Here is a 23,014-nt window from a genome sequence, read left to right as displayed (position 1 = left end):
CTATAGAAGAACTCTCTTGGTGATTTTTGCTTTAGCTTCGGTTATCTGAAAGGTATAAATAATACAGTCCTTATCGGTATCCCATAGAACACTTAAGGTTTTTTTTTAATTGCAGAGTCGATTTCAAGTGATATTTTATTATTGGATTATTAAGCTTTGATCAATTCCAAAACTCTTTTATTATTACAACACCATTGGCGTAGATTAAAACCTCCTCTTTGCAATATTTGAATTAAATCGTTGCGTAATTGAAGGGTCTCGTCAATGGTATCTGCTCCAGTTAGCAAATCCTCAATATAAAAATCGGTTTTTATTATATTAGCTGCCCTCGGAAATGCCTCTGCTTTGTCTGTTGCCAGCTGATGAAGAGTGCGAACAGTCAGAAAGGATGACGATGTCTTTCCAAAGGTGACGGTATTTATTTTGAATGTTATTCTTGTTTCGGTTTCGGTTTATTGCTAGAATATTTTTTGATACTTTCGATGTTCTAGATGGATCGATATTTAAAAAAAACCATCTTTTCGACGTCTGCGGAAAGTAGATAACGGTGCGTGCGCATTCTTAGCATAATAGATATAAGGTTATCTTAAGTTATAGGTTCTGCTGTAAGTGTGTCTTTTAGAGACACTTCAGCTATGGTTTTAGCCGAACCATCAAATACTACACTCAATTTCATAGAAGTACTGGATGCCTTGATCACGGTGTAGTGTGGTAAATAATAGCTTTTTCATTATCATCAACCTGTTCGGTCATAGATTCGCGAAGTTTATATTGTTAAAAAACCTTGAATATTCTTGTTTTAATTTATTGTTTCGGTTAAGTTTTCGCTCAAGCTGTGTTGTAGGATTCACCTAGCTCTGAAATGCGATCATTGAAGGGTAATTTTACAATGTATTTACTATTAACAGGATCCCAATTAACGTTGTTTATAAAATGTTGCTAGCACTGCTTTTCTGGTGGGGTCCAAAATGGTAACGTGACCTCTTCTTCTAATTTCCAAAATCTTTCAATTAGGCCGTCTAATTGTACGTTATCATTAGAATATGATGAGAGATGACAAATGACTAAACTGTTGGGGTTGTGAATTTGGTAAATTTCTCCGGCAATTATCCAACCCAGGCGTGTTTTTTGTAGTACAGATGCCGTCGTTTGAAGTTTTTGGTTTTTAATTTTTTCCTTTATCTGACGTATGCATAATAAAGAATATAACAGCACTGTGCCTATTAAAATATCTGTTTCAGCTAGTTGGAATTCTGGGTCCGCTAATATAATATTTTTCGGTATTTCAATTAATTGTCGGTTAATTTGATTAGTTGGAATAAAACTGGTTATTTGAGGAATAGTAAAATATGCACCGTCTCGCGACGAAATAGTAGCAGTTATTCAATGATTGGTTTTCTTAAGGGTATTATTCAGGCCTACCACAGGAGTGTTCACTTCGTCAGCGGGTAAATGTAACAGATTAGCTAATCGGTTAGTGATAAAATGAGATTGTGATCCGGAATCTAATACAGCTCTACACTTGTGCTGTTGCCCGTGAACATCGGCAATATAAATAATTGCAGTGGATGATAACACTTCGGTTGGCAAAGATGAGATGGAAGTGAATGTTTTAAGCTCGAAACTATCGAAAACTTGGGTTCTTAGCCATTAATTTGCGGTCCTATCTTCCCTTCATGAGACTGCTGTTTTGGTTGAATTTCTGAATGTAACAAAGCATTGTGCTTTTTGTGGCATTTATTGGTGCATGCACTAGAATAACACATTGTTACGGTGTGATTGGGCCTTAAACAATTTTTCATTTTCAAAAACTGTTGACATTGTTGGATGTAATGTGGTTGAGAGTATATAGGACAAGACTGCTTGGTAGATATGAATTATTTATAATTAGAATAGGATTGATTGCGATCTTTAGGTACTTCTCGCGGTTTCTCCATCTTTTCGTCTTCAGTTGAACTTTGGCTTATTCGATTAAGAAAGGATATCATATCTTTAAGTTTAGGAATTTCGGCATCTTTCAGCGAATATTCCCATTCTTTGCTTGTGCCTTTATCCAGTCGTTCATAGATAAGGTAAATTATGATCGATTCCCATTCTTCCGTTGACTGCTGGAGTGTTTTTAATGACCTTAATTGTTGCTGAACATTATTTATCAATTGTTTTAAACTAGATTTAAACGGTCGGCAGCGTAAAAAACAGAAAAAGCTCGAAAAATAATTATTCGTCTATTGTTGTACAATTCAGTTAATAAATTCTAAGGTTCTGCATAATTGCTGGATGTTATATCGAGATACGCTATGGCTTCAGCTGCTTCGCAACTCAATCATGATCTGAGGTACTGTAGTTTTTGTACAGGACGACAGTTTTTTTGATTATAGATAAGGAAATCGAACGCGTCCTTAAAGGCAATCCACTGTTCAGGTGGCCTGTCAAAATTCGGTAAATTTAGTGTTGGAAGTCGCACATTAGACTCGCTCGACGTTGAAGGTGATGGTACTGGTTGATCGGTGTGTTGGTTGTTGTAAGTGGTCAGATATGATTCAACTAGCGTAGTTAATTTGTAAAAGATAGCTTCAACTTCGATTCGATATTCAGGTGAATCTTCATTTGTCGGATCTAATTCCTATAATTGTTTTTGAATGGAGTCGAATTTCTTCCACTGTTCTTGACATTTTTCAATCTCCGTTGTAATTCGTGATAATTTTGGGATGAAAGGAAAGCTTCTGTGAGGAATTTGTGAAATGTTTGTTGTGCCTTAGTAACAGTGCGTTTTTGTTTAAAACTTCGATTTCGTTGGCCATGGTAGATAAATTAAGCGATACAATGTGGGATAGGGACAATAAGTAAATCGGTAAATCAAACAAGGCCTACCTTAAATGTAAAAGAGTTGTTGGAAGTCCCTTTTTTTCCATGGGAGGTTCGAATCTGATAAAATGATGTGGTAATACTAACCCAAGTAATGTGTTGATTAATTGAACACAAGTACTTCACTACTATGACGCAAATTCACTCTTAACAGGTTTGTCTAACCGTACTCATATTCACTACTCATTCGATTTTGGTGTAATATTGTTGCCGAAAATTCCCTATTCGTAAACGGAAATACACAAAATGGAAGTCTACTATTCACTCGCGTAAACAGTTAAGACTTTTGCCGAAAGTTCACAATCCAGTTTGAAGGACCAAAATGTAATGTCCCGTCTTGATTTAGATGGACTACGCGCCTAATTAAATTTGCTTAGTTAGATAGAATTGATAAGAACTCAAACTTGGTTTATCAGTTTATTGGTTGCATGCATTAACAAAATTAGTTGTGTTTGGTTCTTAATCTGTAATTGACTGCTATAAGAAAAAAATCTAAATTGATTGATTTACGGAATGTATCAAAATTGACTGTAATACAAAATACATGGGAGCGGTAGAGGGCGTCTGGTGTGATAAGACGTGTTAGGTGTTGCTTTACGAATATTAAGTGATAAAAAGTGAAATATCAAGTATGTATTTGGGTAAATAGCGTCGGCAAGTAGTGAAATAAGGTAGCAATTGAGTGCGTAATAAAAATTTTGAGAGGAAAGAAGATAAATTAAACAATCGACGGCAAGGCAAAGCGGTCAGAAGATAGGTTATGCAGGCGCCAACAGAAGATAGATTATGCAGGGGTCAAACGAGGAAAGAGAAGTCCCGGCCGACCGCCAAAAAAGTGCGAGGGTAGTAAAGAAGGATCCCTGTTGAAGTTTTTCACGAGCGACAGTAGAGGGAGCCAGGCGATGCTTGATGCAACAAAAGAAAAAAGATATACACTGCGGAAAAGAAGGGAAGAAATGGTCGAGCTGGATGAATTGGGAAGAGGGGAAAGTAATGGAGAACAAGAAGGCGAAGTGGTTGAGAATAGGAATGAAGCGAGTGATATGACAATGATAATTGAAGAAATATTAGCAATTAAAAATTATATTGGCAAGATTATTGAAGTGATATTGGAAATAAAAAAGGAAGCAGAGAATAAAGATAATGAGAGAGAAGAAAGAACAAAACTAGTAAGAGAAAATGAGGAGTTGAGAGAGAAGGTACAGTGGCTAGAAAGAAAACAGAAAGAGGACGTACGCCATATTGAAAAAGGGTCCCAAAGAAATAATATTCTCAGAAAAATGATAAAATAGGAAGGAAAGGGCAGGCTACGATGACGCGGCAAGGTAGAGAAGGTGCATTGCAAGAGATGGATGCCCTAGTGGGGATTTCAGAAGAACACTGGGGATATGAAGTGGAAGAAAGGAAAAGAAGAAGGAAGAATGTGATAATAAGATATCTTGGAACTGAAGAAACCTCTAATAAGGAGGAATTATTAAAAAAAGCCACGAAATGTTTAAATGTGAATGAAAATAGCTGTAGATTAATATATGGAAGGAACAATTTTGTGAATCTAGAATTTTAAAACATTGAGGAAACATTGGAAAGAATAGGAGAACAGAGGACTCTATGGAAGTCAATAAAAAATAGGCGAGATAGGTTGGTAGGACACCTTCTCAGGCATGAAGGTCTAGTCAGAGACATATTAGAGGCAGAAACAGGAGTTAGGAGGGGTAGAGGTAGACCTAGATTAGATTACTGTTCGCAAATAGTTAAGGATGTGGGTTGTTCTAGTTTTAGGGAAATGCGAAGTTTAGCTCAGGATAGGAAAGAGTGGAGGTACGTGTCCAACCAGTCTTAGGACTGATGACCTTATGATGATGAGGAAAAAATGAAGACAGTGCAGAGTAAACGAAGACTTAATGGTTCAAACATCTGGATGGATGATGATCACACAAGAAGGGAGATAGAGATACAGAAATGGTTAAGAATGCTAGCAAAGAGTGAAAGAGAAAAAGGAGCAAGTGTGTGGGCTGGGTATTTAAGGATAATTATAAATGGAGAGACATGGAAATTTAATGAAAAAACAGCAGAGTTGGAAAAGCAGCCCCTTCGTGGGGAGAATGTTTCAGAGTAATAAAACAGATAGTGAAAAGTGTAAAGCAGTGGTATGGAACATTTATGGTAGAAGTTCAGAGAGATTAGACAGTTTTTAGAGAAATATGGTATAGTAATACTGCAGGAAACATGGGTGGATGCAAAGAGTGCAATAAGAACGTTGGAAAACTTAAGTAGAAATTATAAGTATTGGGTAAAAAATGCAATAAAAAAAAACAGGTGATTCAGAACAATGGATTGAACACATTAGGTATTTATTATGCAACAAGCAACAACAAGCTCTGAGTAGGGCTGTTAACAAGGGCGGGCTAAATGGGGAGAGCCATGTAGAAAGTTTCGATGAGGAAATCAAAATGTCTGAAATAGTAAGGACTTTGAATAAAATGGCAAATGATAAGGCAACAGGGGAGGACGGGATATCGATAGAATTTTGACTCAGTAGACAGGGATATATTACTTGAGAAGATCTGGAATTTAGGAATTAAAGGTAGAATGCACGCACTAATTAGGGAAGTTTAGCGTCGAACGAGTGCAGACGTGCAAGTAAATTGAAGACTAACAAGTGAGTTTGTTACTGATGTAGGGGTTAAGCAGGGATGCTCCTTAAGTGCTATATTTTTTGACATTCTTATCGACGATCTCGATGATGTCTGGAAAGTAAAAGTGTGGGCCCTAATATATGCGGACGATATAGCAATTATTGCCAAAGAGTTAGAGGCCATGCTGGGGTCATTAGAAAAGTATGTTGATAGAAATAAAATGACAGTTAATACGAGAATGATAAAGGTGGTGGTGTTCAGGAATGGGGGAAAAAGAAAGAAAGATGAAAAGTGGAAATTTAAGGGTGAGGAAATTGAGGTCGTTAATGAATTCAAATACCTGGGATATTGGTTCTCTACAAAAAATAGCACTCAGGGTCATGTAAGAAGACTTACAGGGAAGGCACAAAAAGCGGCAAATGCCACTTGGGAGGTCGCAAAAAGGGCTGGTAGAGACCTACGAGGCGACCGTGTTTACTTAATGAACTCGCTAGTGAGAGCGGTGGCACTATATGGGGTGGAGGTATGGGATTCGGAAAGTTGGATAGACTAGGTAGGGTTCAAGGAAGATATTGTAAGATGGCTTTGGGGTAGCAAAAAACACGCCTAAATATATATGGAGGAATGAGTTAGGCGTAGAAGATATAGAGTACACAAATAGGAAACGAATTTGCAGGTATTTAAAAGAGATTCTAGGGATAGGTGAGGGGAGATGACCTAAAGTGTGTCTAATCGAGGAAATGAGAGGTGTAATAAATAAAAAGTGAAAAGCGTTGTGAAATTCTAAGTAAGGGGAAAGGGTCGATCCTCGAGCTATATACAAAAATACAATCTTAAACTAATACTCGACCTTCGAAATCAACGGACCATTCCAGCAGCGACGAACTTCCAGTCTACCAGCCTCGCAGCCTACAGCACTATAGCTATATTTATTCTATGTATATACTAATACACTGTTCGACAGTTAAACGCTCCAGCCGTTCGTATCTACAGCCAATAACCTTTGGGTTTAATTTTTATTAATTTTTCAGGTTTAACAGCATTAGCCCAGCCGTTCAGTAGGTAACAATAAACCAATACTATCGTCTCATTTTAACCTTTAACTAACCTACAGTTCTTTGGGACGGAATACACAATGTCCCTCTGAACTTACACACCACCACCAGACATAACCTAAGCTAACCTAACCTAATCTTCTCTTTTCCGTATACCAGCACGACTAAAACAAGAGTGCTTTAACTCACAGTACATTAGTCATTCTAGCAATGGTTACCTCCGCACTCTTGGAGGGACTTTCCCTTGCGGAAACCCACTTATCCCAGAAGGTCAAACTTTTCGTCCCAAATTTCACATCCTATAGAAGTGAACCGTGAATACTTCCGAGGCGGTGGCGTAACCATCCTTGCCAGAAACTCTTTAAAACACAGGTTCATCTCTTTGACCACTAATTCATGAGAAGCAGTTGGCATTTTTAGCCTGTCCAAGTTCTGCCCTTCTTAGAATCATTTCCCTTTACTACCCCCCACCTGAGCTAAATCTTTCGTATTTCCCCTCCTCTTCCCCCAAAATATCTGGAAAATCGTCGCGGACGACCTCAATACCAAACACGTCTCCTGGGGCTGCCGACTAACAAAAAAGGCATTTTTCTTCTTGCCAAAGTCCTTGACCTCAACTGCCGTTGAAGCGCCCCCAGATTCTACGTACCTCCCCACCCCCTTACAATCAATTTCCTGACATTCTTGACATTTTCGTCGTAAAAAATGTCACTCTTCAAGCCGTTCCCACCCCTCTCGACGCACTAAGCTCCGAACACCTTCCAGCCTTAATATAAGTCGAACACCCAACCCTCAACCCCCCAAACCTTACAACTTCGCTAGACTAGCTACGTCTCCGCTACATCCTCGAAACATCCTCCATCAAGTGTACTTCAATTCGCACAATAGCTGAACTCGACAAAGGTGTGAATCTTCTTTTAAACAAGATGGTCTACGCCATCGAACTCTCCACGACCTCCCGCCCCTCCTCCTCTCCAGAGAAACCTCCTCGCAGACATTCTTGCTATCGTTAAGAGGAAAAAAAGAACCCGCCGTATGTGGTAAAAACATCGTGATTCCGCACACCGTACTAAACTAAACGCCCTCCAGCGAGAAATTAAAACTCGCCTAACCGAATTTTGCAGAGTCACCTTCTACGATTATATCGCTCAGGCCGAAAGGTACTTGGAAAGTGATCCGCTCCTCACCTCCCGCTGCTAAAATAAAACGGCTCCGTTCACTTCAGATGAGGAAAAATCTGCAATTTTCGCAGAATTTCTCTGTCTCCGGAGCTTCCCACTTCCCAGTCCTGTTGAATTTTCCGACTTTCACGAGCGAACCAATGCCGCCTCCCAAAACTTCGTCTCAACTGTTTCTGAATTTAAACACACGTCCCGTCGTGAAATCTTCCTCACAATCTGATCTCTGAACAAGAGAAAATTCCCTAGCGTGGACGGAACTCCCAACGATGTCCTAAAAGTTCTGCCATCAAAATACATAACCGCACTCTGCATCATTTCTGACAACCTAAACAAGCACCGTCACACTTCCGTGCTTCTGATCTACATTCATTTATCCCCAAGCAAACTCGTCCCCCAAGGCTCCAAGCTGTCACCCTTTCTGTTCAACTTTTTCTACGCAAGCCGTCCCATCCCTCAATCGCCCTGTATAATTGGTATCGAATATGGAAACTCTCCAATAACAAGGCCAAGTCGGAAGCAATTTTTTTATCCCGTAGGACCCGAAAACCTCCCGCCATCATCGTTAACAACTACCTCATCAAATGGAACAACTCCGTTACTTACCTCGGTGTCGCCTTTGACAGAACACTGACATGGCGAAAGCACATCCTTGCCACCCGTGGCAAGGGCCTTGTCGCCTTTATCTACCTCAAACCTTTCTTCCAAAACAGCTCTATTTCCCATTAAGCAAAAATCCGTGCGTTCAACGCAATCATCAGAAGCATTTACTCCTACGTCATCCCCATCTGGGGCTGTGGAGTCCCACCGCCTACAAATTCTTCAAGGCACTTACATGCGGATTCATCGTTTCTCACTCAACTATTCCTGGTTCATCAGAAATACCCAAATTCTGAAAGAAATTGGTCTACCTTCACTCCCTGAAGCTGCAGTTAGGTTCGCGGGTAATCTCAGAGCCTCAGTGTCAGGTCACCCGAAACCTGTCCATCTCGACACTTTCCGACTTCGCCCCTAAACCAAACGACCGTTTCAGAAGGCCCTGCGACCTTCTACTCTGAGGTGCTTCCATTCCGCTCATTCCTACTTTCGTTTTTTTAGCGCGAGTGCCCATCCAACTCATCCGAGATGGCCCACCAATTCCCATTTCATTCTTCTTTTCGCCCAATGTTTCCTTCCTACACTCATTCCCCTTCCCGCTCCGAACCTCTTCCCATTCAACCTTCCCTTTTCTAAATTCTAAATAGTAAAAAAGTTTGTGCACTATACATATAATTAATTAACCAGCCTGAAAATATCTAGACGACATAATTATTCTTTCAGAAAACATTGCGGAGGATTTAGGTAAGCTAGGGGAATTGTTTAATAGATTTACACTGCCAAACTTAACTTTAAAATTGAAGTAGTGTATTACGTCGAAGAGGGAAAATCAAGGGCATTAAGTGAATTTCCAGTACCTACCAACAAGCATGAAGTGCGTCCATTTTTGGGATTAGCTAGTTTTTTCAGGCGGTTTGTAAAAGGATTTGCGATTTAAGTCAGACCAATGAAGAACAATAGCAGTCATTCGACTCAATCAAATCAGCCTTAGCAATAGACGTATTATGTGTTTACAGTCGCAAGGCTTATAGCGAATTACATACGGATTACGAACGATTTGGTGGCGGCTTTATTACAAAACCACGATTCAAAGTAGGTACCACTCTTACGAATTGGAATGTTATGTTATTAGATATAACTGTCGTTATTAAGACCGTCTGTAACAATTTATTACTTTCCACTTACACCCGAAACACTTTTCTTTTCTTTTTTAAAGAACTTATGGACGCGCAATTATGATACTTACATATTTAGAACCCGCAAACGATGTACAATTTATTGGTAAAGTTTGAATCAGTGGATTATTTATATCGGCTGCTAGTCTCACAGGACATACTTGCGGCGTCACAACCGGATAAAGTTTTGCTGTGTGTAGTGCTGCCCTATTCGGCCGAAGTGCGAAAACACCCTCATTATCGATCCGCAACGGCCGCGTAATTAGTTCTACTTCTGTATGTGCTCTTTATTATTCATGTTTGTTGTTTTGTGACCACGTGCTTTACCTTCTTTATATTTTTAGTCTTATTAGTTACGCAGCGTTGCTGTTTTGATTTTTATACTCTGAACAAAACATCATTGGAGTATTAGTTGGTCCATTATATATGTTATTTCTTTCATTCTCGCAATGTTTTCCGAATACCTACTGTGCAAAAGAATTTCCTACTTGAATTTTCATTCTCTATCTCATAGTGCACCGTTTATACGGTAATTTTTGGACGTGGGCTACCATGGCTATCGTCCTTAATAGTGGAGACAGAAAATCAGTAAGTAGGTAAAGTGGGCATAATTTTCTGCTCATTAATATGCCGTCGAAAATAGTCGAATTCCTACTAATTTAAAAGTTATCACAAAAAACATGAAACACGTTCTTCTTCTTCTTCACTTCTTTAGTTTTAGAGTAATTGAACAATATTCTATTTACATTCTTAATTTTTGATTTTTGTATATGAGTCCTTCCTTTCATCCATTTATTCCCGATAAACGGAAACTTCAAGTTTATAAGTGAACGTTATATTGAATTTTGATTTGATTTTTTTGGGAGAAATGTGATATCTTCCTGACATGCCCATTGAATTATTAAACTGAGATAAACTGCTTTTTCAAAAAAAATTTTGAGAAATAGCATTTACACGCGAATAGAAGATCTGATTTTAGATTGCATCCACGTCTTTGTGGTAATACATTAGTGAGAAAAATTCAAGAGGAGATGCGAGTTGAAAAATCGTCGGTATCCAGAATTTTGAAAAAACAGGTATCCATATGGTCATAATGTCAACCAGGAGTTCCAAAAGGTGGCACCCTCCTACTGGCTTTAAATTTTTACCATACAGTCCTTTATAGACTAGATGATGATACCTGAAAGGACTTTTGACTGCTTGTACCGGAAAGAAATAAAATTTCCCGTGATGAAAACTTAAACTTACATTTCTCGAAATGGAAGCTGTTATATTGACTTCAAAATTTTTAGCAGATAGTATTCCTTAAGGTAGGATTACATGTTTGAATGTGGGTTAGGGAAAGTCCATTTTCATGTACAAACCAATAGGAAATTAAATTAACTATTGGACTGACTGAAACATATATGTATGCATGTAAGTTGAAATACTCATCCAGCTATATGGATACAGTGCCTGTCTGGCATGTGTGTTCCTGGGTTCTGTACCTACCCGATGGAGTTGTTTTTTTTTCTGACGTTTTGTTTTTAATATGTTTAGTTTAGCTTCTTTTGATAAAATTATAAATACACCATACATTTTGGACATTTGTTGACCTTGGTTGAACATGAAACGCAAAGGATTTTTGGTGCAAATGTCCCTTAACATGTTTATGATGGTTCAAAAATTTTACTTTATATAGTCATTTATTCATAGGGGGGGGGGGACTTTTTTTAATGGCATCTTCCTTCGTAATTTTAAATTATTTTAGTCAAAGAAAGAGAGTGCCGTTTTTAAAAAACGCTTTCAAATATGAAAGTAGTAGGTACTTATTCAATTTCTAAAAAAAGCATTTCATCTGCTGAATTCAGAATTTGGAACCGCACGAATACCAGAGCATCGTTGTAACCAATGAACGGTGCATTTTGCTGTGTAAAGACCTAAACTTATCTATATCCCCAAAAGTATCATTATTTAGTCCATAAAAGAGTATGTGATAAAAATTTGAAGAAAATCTATGGGAATTCCCTTTCGGAACTCCAGCTTTTTCTTTTTTAACTACTAGAATCGGTCAGTTCAACCTTGCACGTTGTGTGCCCACGTCCTTACATTCAGAGTTTTATGAAATAGTTTAAATGCTATTCACGTGAAAAAGCGTCAAGAGGACTATAGTGAATGATCTAGAATGCACTAATAACAAAGAAGACCATAGTCTCCAGAATTTATATCCTGGAGTGGTGGTGTTGTTGAAGATTAATCATAAAATATAAACTTAATAAAAAAGCGTAAATACAATTTATCGATTACTCTAAAAATAAAGTAAGAGCCCAATTTTGAAATAGATGTGTTTCAATTTATAACTTCTAAACTAGTAAGAATTTGACCATTTTCGACTCGTCATCTTAATGAGCAGAACATTTTCACTAGTTTGCCCAATTTACTGAGTTTTTATCTATGTTTCTACCATTACCGATGATGAGACAGTTGGTTTATAAAACACTAATCGTAAGCCAAAAATCTACATAAAACGATTAAATACATAAAACGCGTTACGATACCCAAGGTGTTATCCTCAGTTAAAGACTGAATTAATCTAAATTCCAAAGCTTATTCCATACTTAATTTGAAATTACGCATGAAAACAATTTTGAATCTGTTAAAGAGAGGGTTCCGTACTAGCAGGCGTAGTACTTGTTAGCTTTCCAAATTCAGATGAAGCGTATTTCAGAGTTCTAACCGTTTTTATGTGGAACTTTGGGCTTAAGTGTTTTATTTAGTTCATTTCCTCAGACTTTCGTTTCGTTTCTGTTACTCCTAGTATATTTATTACTACTTTAATCTTACTTGAATTTGGTGCTAACGAGTATTTCAGTTCTGCTTTCTTAATTGAATTGTGTATTATTCCAGTGTAAAATACACTATTCGCCGATAAAAGTGCTTCAATGTGACGAATTTCGTTACTCTTGTTCTTCATTTTAACTATCAAATTGAAATCATCACCGATATTGATAAGATCTAGTTCTTCTAAATCAAATTCAACATCACCCAACTCCGCATCTGGTAACTCATAAATGCTAAAAATAATTCGTCGTCAAATGGGCTAGGTAGATTATTGAATTAATTATCATAAGAAACGAGAATTCTTACACTTTTCCAATATGAGAACTTCTAACGGCATTTAAGAGGGATAATCTTTCCGCTTTGCTCCCTTCTTTCGATTTGTACTGTAACGTAACATCTTCTCGGTCTCGATCGCCATTTGGATCATACATAAATGGTTTCTTTGTTAATATGACACGACCAATACTTTATTGCAAAAGAAAGAACAATTTTATTCATGGCATAACGGTGTTTCAAATTCAAGGTTTGTGTGCTATAACTTGTCATATGAAACATTTTTTGAAAGGATTCTAGCATAATTATGTTGACGACTAATTCCATAAAAAGAACAATTAAACACTAACATTACTTACTGGTATTTATTACAAGAAATTTTTGAATATCCCAAATCGCATTCTGGATTTCTTTTCCAACGCATTATATCGGCATTAACAGCTGCTATCATAAAGGGAACATCGTAATTGCAACCAATTGCACCGTTCTTAATGGCATACACTGAAGCAGGACCGCATTGATAGACGCTGTCTGAAGTTTCCTGAGGTGTTGCATCTACTGCTTGCCAACCACCATACCCTAGTGAATAAATCATAATGTAACAGAATGGTATTAGGTATCACGTCTAACTTATATTTTATAAAATTTGCTTCAACTTACAAAAAATGTACAAATAGATGTTATATTATACGTTTTGTTGATTTAAATAATTCATTCCTTCCTGGGTAAAACAATAGATATAGTTTTCAAACTCACCCTCAGGTAGATCAGGCCTGGTCATCCAAACATCATTCCACACGTGAAAATTCCAAATTGAATCAGTATTATAGTCTTCTAATTCTACATTTTTTTCATCAAAATATTTGTCAATAGTGATAGTGGAATTTGAGTCATGTCCAGAAACAAGGTTTGAAACAACCCTTGAGGGAATTCCCAAAGCCCTGCAAACTAAAGTTTTGAATTAGAAATTAGGTATTTAGTGTATTTCGGAAATCAAAATTCATTCTCACTTTCTTTTTCTATTTCGCATACAATACGGTTAGCACTACTAATATATCAAACAGTTTTCTGTATATTTCGCAATTATCTTAAAAATGGTCTCAGTCTCGCGTTGATAATGCAAAAAATCATTTGTGGTAATTAGGGGTGAGTATTCCTTTTAATTTTTAGTTAATATTTACCACAGTCTCCTCTTTCTAATTCGCAATTATCGTTTTAACTTAATATAAATAGCTTCCAAACTGATCGAAAGGCTCTGTTTTTTTAGTCAATATCCAATAAACTGCTTTGTTAGATAGTTCTAACGATGAAAATAAAATACTTAGGCAAGTATACTAGTTGAATACCTCTATGTCTAACTCTCTATATTTTACAGATTGTTCTTTTGGTCTACCTGTTGTTCATTATTAGGATTATTTTTGTCTCGCACCAGTTTTATGGAACGACACTTGATGTTCCAAACATACACCTTTAACGATCATTTTCGAATTTCTAAATTAACCATTCGCGAGCTTAGAAGTGGCCTCTTTTTATTGAAGGCGATTTGACTCTGTGCTATCCTCTGCATTATATCCCTATCACTCCCTCCGTCCTGATTGACCTGACTTCCTAGATAATGGAAATTAGCCAGTTTTTCAAATTTTTCGACTCCTATTTTTACCCTCGCTCTTTCCCTACTTTTTATTCCCTTGCATACCAGTACTATTATTTTACTTTTATTTATCTTCATACAATACTGTTTGGTCAATACCGCTTCCATTTTATCTAAAGCTATCTTTAACTCCTCCTTACTTGCTGCTAATACTACTACATCTTCTGCAAAACTAAGTATATTTGTTGCGGAAATGCTAAATTGTTTTCATTCTTTTAGATAGTTTTATGTTTCATGTGTTCGACTACTGTATTATGAATCATATCGTTATACTGTTTATAAAATTAGCTTTATTATGTCTTCAATATTATATGTACCAAACGCTGTTGCGGTGTTCAGAAAAAATAGTAGTCTTAAATCGGCAGTTGATTGACTCAGACCTTTACCTTTACTAATAATATTTTTGTTAATTGTGAAATAAATTTGTCTTGTTGTTGAAGTGCTGCATTTTCACTACGTCCGAACTGATGTACAAGATTGGACGGGTAGTTTTTTCGAGTACACAACAATATATTAATTCTTTGTTCCTGCATATCTATCCTTACAGTTGTACTGTTCTTAATGACATTGATCGCGTCTTTGATATATAAATTAAAAAGTAGCGGTGACAGTGTGAATCCCTGTCTGTCTCCTTTTCTAAAATTTGCTACTCTACGTTGCTGCTCCAGCTCCATAACTGCCTGTTGCTCTTTGTACAAACTAAGTATCACTCTTCTATCTCTGTAACTCATCCCTACATTTTTAAGTATATTTAACATTTTGTCTTATTAAACATTGTCAAAAATTTCTTTTAAATGAACGAATCCTATGTACGCACGCTTTTTTTTCTATCGTTTTCTCTATTACTACCCATAAAGCTAGAATGAACTCCCGCGTCCCACTATTTCTTCTAAACCCAAATTCATGTTCCCTTAATAGTTCTTCCGCCTCTGTACAATTCTAGTTAAGATTTTTGACGCACGGGAAGTTAAGTTAATCGTTCTAAACGTCTTGCACCTATCCGCACCTCTCTTTTTAGGTATGGTTACTACCACGTTCCATTTATAATCTTTTGGGGCTTTCCCCGTCTCGTAAATGTGACTAACTAGCTTAAATATACGATCTTTAACCTTTTGTCCTGAGTATTTTAGAATTTCCGCCTGTATCTCATCTATGAATGGCGCCTTATTATTTTTTAAGTTTTTTAATGCTACATCAAACTCTTCTCTCATTTTGGGATAACCTAGCTCACCTATCTCCACACTATCTTCCTTGTGTAATATATCTCTTAACTCATAACCTTTTTATTTATTATTATTATATTTAGTATTATTTCCACCTATCTGCCTTTTCCTCATTTTCTATTAAGATGACCCTTGCCTCGTTTCTTATATTATTACTACTGTACCCCATATCTCTAAAATTCCATTTAATTATATTACAAGCCTCATCGGTTTTTCATACTTCAAATTTTTCTTCTACTTCTTTACACCTCATATTAATCCACTGTTAGATAGCTGCCCTTTACTTCCTAGTTATTTCCCACTTTAACGCCTTATATCTTTTTTGCCCTTCATCATGTAATTGCTCTCTTTAGGTACCTACAATTTTATTGCAGTTCCATTCTGTCTCTATGTCTCTGTCATTCGTTTCGTTGCAAATGTACACTTAAATTAAATATGTCTTGTATCGTTTAGATTTGTTAATAATACACTAAAATTTATAGAACACGCGGAATTTTATTGTTTGAGTGAGTATTTTTTTTGTTCATTTTTTAGGTTATTTTTTTTGCAAGAAATATGTTTTTTGCACCTTCTCGATTTATAACTTGTTACAAACTAATTTATTGAGAGGCCTGCCAGGCACATTTTTCAGGAGAGATGATTATTTTAAATAAGGAATATCATGGGAATCGACAGTGGTAGTTACGGAGGGACTAATAAGACGGCAATAATAGGACAATGAAAAGTTATTTGCGAAAAACTGTCCAGCATACAAAACCAATGAAAACTTAAAAGGAAACCGTTGTCCACCCGAATATTATAGTTAATTTTGAAGTGAGTACACCGGCACGGCAACTTTAAGTAAGATCGACGCCAACGATGGAAGCACTCTTTTTCAACAATATCTCTGGAAGTTGGAAGCAGGTAGAGAGTACTTAAAAGAATTAGAACAAATAAATTCGAAATCGCGATCCACACCTCACAGTCTGAATAAATTGCTGACTATGAATAAAATATTAATTTTATTAAGTAGACTTACTTGTTGTAACAACTCCTGCAAATACCCAACATTGTCCGTAGCCTACTGGCTCTTGCGTGTCTAAAAATTTTTGTAGTATTTCAATGGAGCCACTCCATGCCGCAGGAGCTGTACCATCATCATATTCACCGTCCCATTTGCCAATCAAAATTCCATCATCGTCATTGGAATTTACAAGCTTGGAAATTACACGAACTACTTTAACCGGATCTCCTCGGCTTGAAAATAATGGGAGTAAAAATACCTATCTAGTAAAATTTTCTGAAAGACATTTGAATTTATTTTGTACCTTGTTGATGGTAGACCAGATCGTTCAAACATAAGCATTGCAGCGGGTAAAATGCAGGCATCAAATTGTCCGAAAACCCATTCTCGGCCCCTACTTGAACCATATGGACCAACCCATATCTTACCAACATCAGTCAAAATGTACTCATCAAGTAATCTCTTCTCAGGCATGCATACTAAATCATCTAAAAATAAATTTTGTAATTTACAGTATAAAAACACTTTTGTGAAATATAAAATAAAATTACTACCTATGTACCATAAAAAACATACAGGGTTTTTCACGTAACCAACCCGTTCATTAAAAGTTTTTAAATTTAAAATATCACTAGAGATTTGAAAATGCTGCAAATAACCTAAAAGCTGACGCTCCTTCTAATTATTTAAAATATTTGCAATCATTAGTCACTTCCGGTTATCCCGGAAGTCGACCTCAACTAGTTTATTTTAAATGGAATGCTATATTTTTTATGAAATTTTTAGATTCAGATAACCTTTTAAATCAACTTTGACTTTGCAACTCTATCTGAAAAATTGATAGTTTTCAAGATATATCGATTTTTCTAAAATTTTTGAAAATTGCATTCCTATGCTGAATAACGATTTATTCGCCTAATTTTGAAACTGCCGTGGCAATATTGGGTGATCAGCTATCTCGTACCCATCTCTACCTGGAATTAGTGCCTTAGATGTACAGGGTATTGAAAATCTACCGACCAACTTATAAACTTGCCAACGTGATAGGCACGTTAGCTTAATCGAATAAAATAATTCGAATTAGCCAACCTACGCCGGGAGTCGTTTTCAGCAAGTAGATATCCACACAAGTGGACCTTGTTGGAGCATACGTAATCCAAAATGTAGCATCGTGCTACAGATGGCGTTTACTGCGCCATTCGTAGTATTTTCTAAAACGCACTGTTAAGACAGCAGGTAAAAGTTGGTCTGTGTTCTATCGAAGCTGCCTGCGACGCGCTGATGAGATTCCAAAAGATCGAAATCGCGAACCGCGTCTGGCAGTTTCGACAGAATACAGACCACTTCGAATTATTTTATTCAATTAAGCTAACGTGCCTATCACGTTGAGGTTGGCTACGCCGGGATTCGTTTTCAGCAAGTAGATGTTTGAATCTTCCTCCGCTGAGCAAAACAAATTCAGGCGAAAAAAAATAAATACAGGTTGACACAAATAGAAAGAAGTGTGGATTGTTTCTGCCTATGGATGCGTGGTAAACTAAATGCTTGTGGATGCGAAGAAGCCACTTTTGTTGGACCGTTTGGCGAGATAATATTCGGGCGTACCAGAATTACTCCTATTAGTTCTTGTTATTTGAGTGTTTTTTATCGTTTTTGTTATTATTTAACTGTTGTTATTACGGTTTGCTTTCTTGGGTCCACATGTGCTTTTCTTTTGTTTCACTACGAGCTGCAATGGTTTTTTTATTTGTACTCAATTATTTCAAAGCAGTGGACACTTTGGTTAGCAATTCATGTGGATCTCTTCATGTTTAGAGGAGGCATGCGAGAAATCTTCCTTATTTTGCCGTCCTCACTCCGCATACTTTCTTTGTCTTTCTTTAGCGTACAAACGTAACTGAAACTTCTTCCTATTCTTGTCAAACTGAACACATGAATGTTAAAAATAAAATGAAAATCATACAGCACACAACTAAATAAAAGGGATAAACTATAAATGTTGCAAATGTCCTTTATTCCTGTTTAAGCACACATCTAGCCTTCGATACACTTCGTCGGTTATAACCTTCCTCACTTGAATTGAGTCTAATTCCCTGTATGTTCTTCTTAGCCTTGCTTCTGGTTCTACAGGGGTATCAACTTGGTAGTCGTACACCATGCTTTTTACATGACTCCATAAATGGAAGTCGAGGGGGGTTAAGTCGGGTAACCTAGGGGGTCGTTTCCAAGGGCAATTGTTTAAAAATGTAGACATGAGCCATCTTAAATTTCAAATATCATTCTATTATGCAGCATTAGAACAAACACATTAAAACTATTTCTATCCTGGAATTTTGACAATATAATTATGTGAGTCCTAAAACAATGTTTGCCTACTAATCTTTATATCAATAGACGCAGAATTCAATTCTACGTTCATTGATGAGAAAATGTGCAGGGTGTTTGAAAAAACAACTTAACCGTGTTCGAAGTTTTATAAGTTGGACGCTACATTTTTAATACCCAATATACATTTACCATACTAAGAGCATAACGTAAGATTGAGACAGATTCAAGATATCTGATAACCCACTATGGTTACGGTAGTTTCCAAATTAGCTGAATAATCCGCTATTTAGCATGGAAATGCAATTTTCAAAATTTTCATAAAACTCTAATATCTCGAAAACTACTAATTTTTCAGATAGAGTTGTACAATCAAAGTCAACCTAAAAAGATTCTCTGAATCTAAAAATAGCATAAAAAATATAGAATTCCATTTAGAATAAGCTAGTTGATGTCGACTTCCGTTATAAGCGGAAGTGACCCACGATTGCAAATACTTTAATTAGAAAGCGTTAGCTTTTAGGTTATTTGTCGCATTTTCAAATCTCTAGCGATACTTTAAGTTCAAAAACTTTATGTTATGTATTCTCAGTGTGGCAATCTTTAAAGGAACAGTTGCTGCATCCTTATTATTTGCAGCGAGTGCAAACCTTGCTTGAAACTGATTTTCAGCTGCGAGTGGATTTGTGTACGTGGTTTCGAAAGAAAAGTATTGCATAGTCTATTTCGTTCCATAGGATGTTTACAGGCTTTGCTTTACGTGGGACGGAATTTTGAGTAATAGTAATCACGATTCTTGCAACGTAAATTCATACATTCTTCGCAATTTCAACAACTGTTTTCGGTAAATGTGTTGTGCCAAATGTTTAGAGATTTATTTGATTTTTTTGGCAAGTTTACTTACAATCACTCCCAAAAAGGTAACGCACCTTGGCAATACTTCAATAGTGTGGAAATTTGTCTTAATAGATTTACAATTATCCAGATGATACTCATTTACCGGCTAATGTTTACGTAACTTATATTTTTTCTTTCTTTGTGTATTTTGTGTTCGTACATGTACATAGTGCTGCTGTAATCTAATTTAATTTATTTAGTCTCACCATTATGTACTAAATTTTTTATATTTATTTGTTTTGACGATAATCGTCAGTCTTTACCTTTCCATCCATGTAGCTGCAGAGTTTACGCTAATTAGTATTAGACACCTATGTTGTCAATTTATGTACAGAATTGGCTTAGGATTGTAAATTATTGTGATTTAAAAAAAGCACTGCCCTAAACTACACTGCTGAACTCACCGTACCATTGTTTATTGCATCTAGTTTACACCCTCCAAAGCTCGGCACTTATTTCTGTTATACCCTTGTATATCAAATAACAATTCTCATATAAAATAACACGTAAAAAAGGTGTCTGTACATGCAATAATTCAGGTAGGCATGCATCTATATTGATTAGGGGTTGATTATAGGTAATTTACGCAGAATCCAGGAACACAAAAAAGAAATATAGCTGCATCTGTATTAAAAAATAAGACCTTTGCGAACAGTGGCTCTACATAGTAATATTTGCTTAATTTCATTGTATGAAGCTGTAGTATGCTCCATCACAAATTATGATGAATGGCATTATTATTGTACTGTAACAGCTGCTAAACTTCACGATGCCAACTTACTGTTACTGTTACTGTTAATAGTTATATTAGATGCTACTCTACATATATTGCTTTATATAATGTTACCACCTTTGAAACCCATTACTTCCTCAGACGTTACTTCCATCGCCGAACCTATTCCCCATGGCGTCGATCCAGGTCACTTCTCTAGACTTACGCCCGGACGAAGGCCATAGTCTAACACCAACTCAACACGCTGAGTTAAATACACTGCTTCATGCATCGCATCTGTACCGAGAACCACGCTCCTGTCGCAAGCCCCCCCCTTCCGGATGAGCAGATCCCGCCAGGCCATACTTCAAGAAGAGAAGAAGTCCAGGCGCTACTCGACGCCGAAATTATAGAATAAAATGAAAGCGATTGGGCCTCTCCAGTCGTGCTGGTGCTTAAGCCCGTTGGAAGCCATCGCCTATGCGTCAATGATCGGCGACTAAATGCTGTCACCAAACCCGATGCCTACCCACTACCCCGCCCAGAAGACCTTCTGCACGCCACTGGAAATGCCCAGTATATGTCAACAATGGACCTACGGGCAGGGTATAACCAAATCATGGTCCACCCCGACGACCATTAAAAGACAGCATTCATCACTCCCTTTGGCATTTTCCAGTACACGCGTCTACCCTTCGGACTGCGCAACGCCCCTTCGGCATTCCAGCGGCTGATGGACAAATTCAAGACCGGACTAGATGGGGTACATATCCTAGTCTACCTTGACGACATGATCGTCCTATCCAGCAGTTTCACGGACCACTTCGAGGACCTACGACGCTGTTTCACGCAGCTAGCTAAATACCGCTTACGCATGAACCGTGACAAATGTCGTTTTGTGTGCACTTACGTGAAATACCTGGAACATTTCATCACGCCTAATCCTAATCCCTCATCCTGGGAAAGTCACAGCCATCCTGGAACTATCCGAGCCCAAGAACATGCGACAGCTATTGACTTTCCTTCAAACTTGCAACTGGTTCCGGCGCTTCATTCACGGATTCGCAGAGACTGCCCGACCTCTACTAACCTAACAAAAAAAAGCGCGGTGTGGGAATGGAAGAGTGATTATAAACAGGCCTTCGACAAATTGAAGAAAGCCCTCACGTCGGCACCCGACGAAAGGCCCGTGGAATATGCAAGTCGACTCCTAACGAAAGCCGAAAGAAATTATTCCATTACGGAAAGAGAAACCCTTGCCGTTGTATGGACAGTGCAGAAGTTTAGGGGATATTTGGAAGCATCCCCTGCGATCATCGTTACCGATCACCAACCGTTTCGCTGGTTAATGAATCTACGTTCCCCCAGCGGGCGCCTAGCGCGATGGGCACTTCTAATTCAACCATTTAACCTGCATATAGAATACGCACCGGGAAAGGCTAACGTAGTGGCCGATACACTTTCCCGTCCTCCAATGGACGATGACATTCAAGGTCCTATTCCGTTGAGCTTCGTCGCCATTGATGTACCCCGGAAAAGAACTCCGAGAAGAGCAGCTTGCGGATAACGAATTGAAGGCCATTATCCAATCATTCGAATCAGAGGATTTAGACGAATCACGACAATAGTTGTCCTGCGACTACATGTTATCCCAAGGGGTCCTATATCGGTACGCTTCCGAGGATGATAACGAAAAAGGCCCAATACGTAGTCCCATCTGCGCTGCGCCCCTCGAAGAATTCTATTCCTCGCCAACCGCTGGGCACTATGGAGTGGATCGCACTTTTCATAAACTTCGCCAGTTTTTCTACTGGCCCGGACTCCTTAAGGACATCCGCGACTTTGTGCGGAAGTGTGGACCCTGTCAGCGCTATAAGAGCGACAACCAAAAGCCGTCAGGCTTGTTGCAAACTCCAGGTTTAAGACAACGCTTCGAGGTGATCGCTGTAGATCTCTTTGGGCCCCTTCCACTCGGACCCAAACAAGAAACCTGAATCCTTATCATCGAGGATGCCGCTTCACGAAGGGTCGAGCTTTTCCCGCTAGTACAAGCGACCGCGGATGCATGCGCCTGGACCCTAGTCAACGAAGTCTTCCTACGCTATGGGATCCCCAGGCGAATCATCTCCGACAATGGCACTCAGTTCATTAGCTCCGTGATGCAAAAGATCTACTATTGCTTGGACATCTCTCAAAATTTCACACCCGTTTACCATCCTTCGGCTAACATGGTAGAAAGAATGAACCGAGACCTCAAAACCCAGCTATCTATCCTGGTTGGACACTCTCACCAAGACTGGTCTAGCAAACTCCCCAGCATTCGATTTGCCCTTAACACTTCCAAATGTCAAACGGTTGGCTTCATGGCTGCCTACTCACGATATTAGAGCAGTAATACAAAATGAAAACATCGTCCCTGAGGTCACTTCTCAACTTAAACAAATGATTAGCGTCTTTCGTGAGGCTCGGGATATGCAGGAGAAGCAGCAAGACCGGCAGAAGTTGATCCAAGACCGACGACGCCGACCAGGGCCAATTTTCGCTCCCGGGGATCGGGTGATGATCACCACCCATCCTGTGAGCAGAGCCGCAGCCGGAAAGACC

The 23,014-nt window shown here is 38.0% G+C and overlaps 1 protein-coding gene across 2 annotated transcripts in view; it reads right to left on the bottom strand.

Annotated features, from left to right (window-relative positions):
- The window catches only part of LOC108735918 (hemocyte protein-glutamine gamma-glutamyltransferase-like), a 47,590-nt gene that overhangs the window by 6,167 nt on the left and 18,409 nt on the right, over positions 1-23,014 (bottom strand). For both annotated transcript variants that reach the window (XM_018468149.1, XM_018468148.1), the window contains exons 5-10: positions 16,781-16,964; positions 16,492-16,709; positions 13,356-13,547; positions 12,959-13,178; positions 12,633-12,791; positions 12,330-12,559 (exon numbers count right to left, since the gene is read on the bottom strand). In XM_018468149.1, coding sequence (XP_018323651.1) covers positions 12,330-12,559; positions 12,633-12,791; positions 12,959-13,178; positions 13,356-13,547; positions 16,492-16,709; positions 16,781-16,964 — 1,203 coding nt within the window. The remainder of the gene's footprint in view (positions 1-12,329; positions 12,560-12,632; positions 12,792-12,958; positions 13,179-13,355; positions 13,548-16,491; positions 16,710-16,780; positions 16,965-23,014) is intronic.

This window comes from Agrilus planipennis, unplaced genomic scaffold, assembly GCF_000699045.2.
Source record: "Agrilus planipennis isolate EAB-ADULT unplaced genomic scaffold, Apla_2.0 scaffold95, whole genome shotgun sequence".
Classification (NCBI taxonomy): Eukaryota; Metazoa; Arthropoda; class Insecta; order Coleoptera; family Buprestidae; genus Agrilus; species Agrilus planipennis.
The sequence above is the reverse complement of the archived record's forward strand: the minus strand, read 5'-3'. Positions and strand labels throughout refer to the sequence as shown.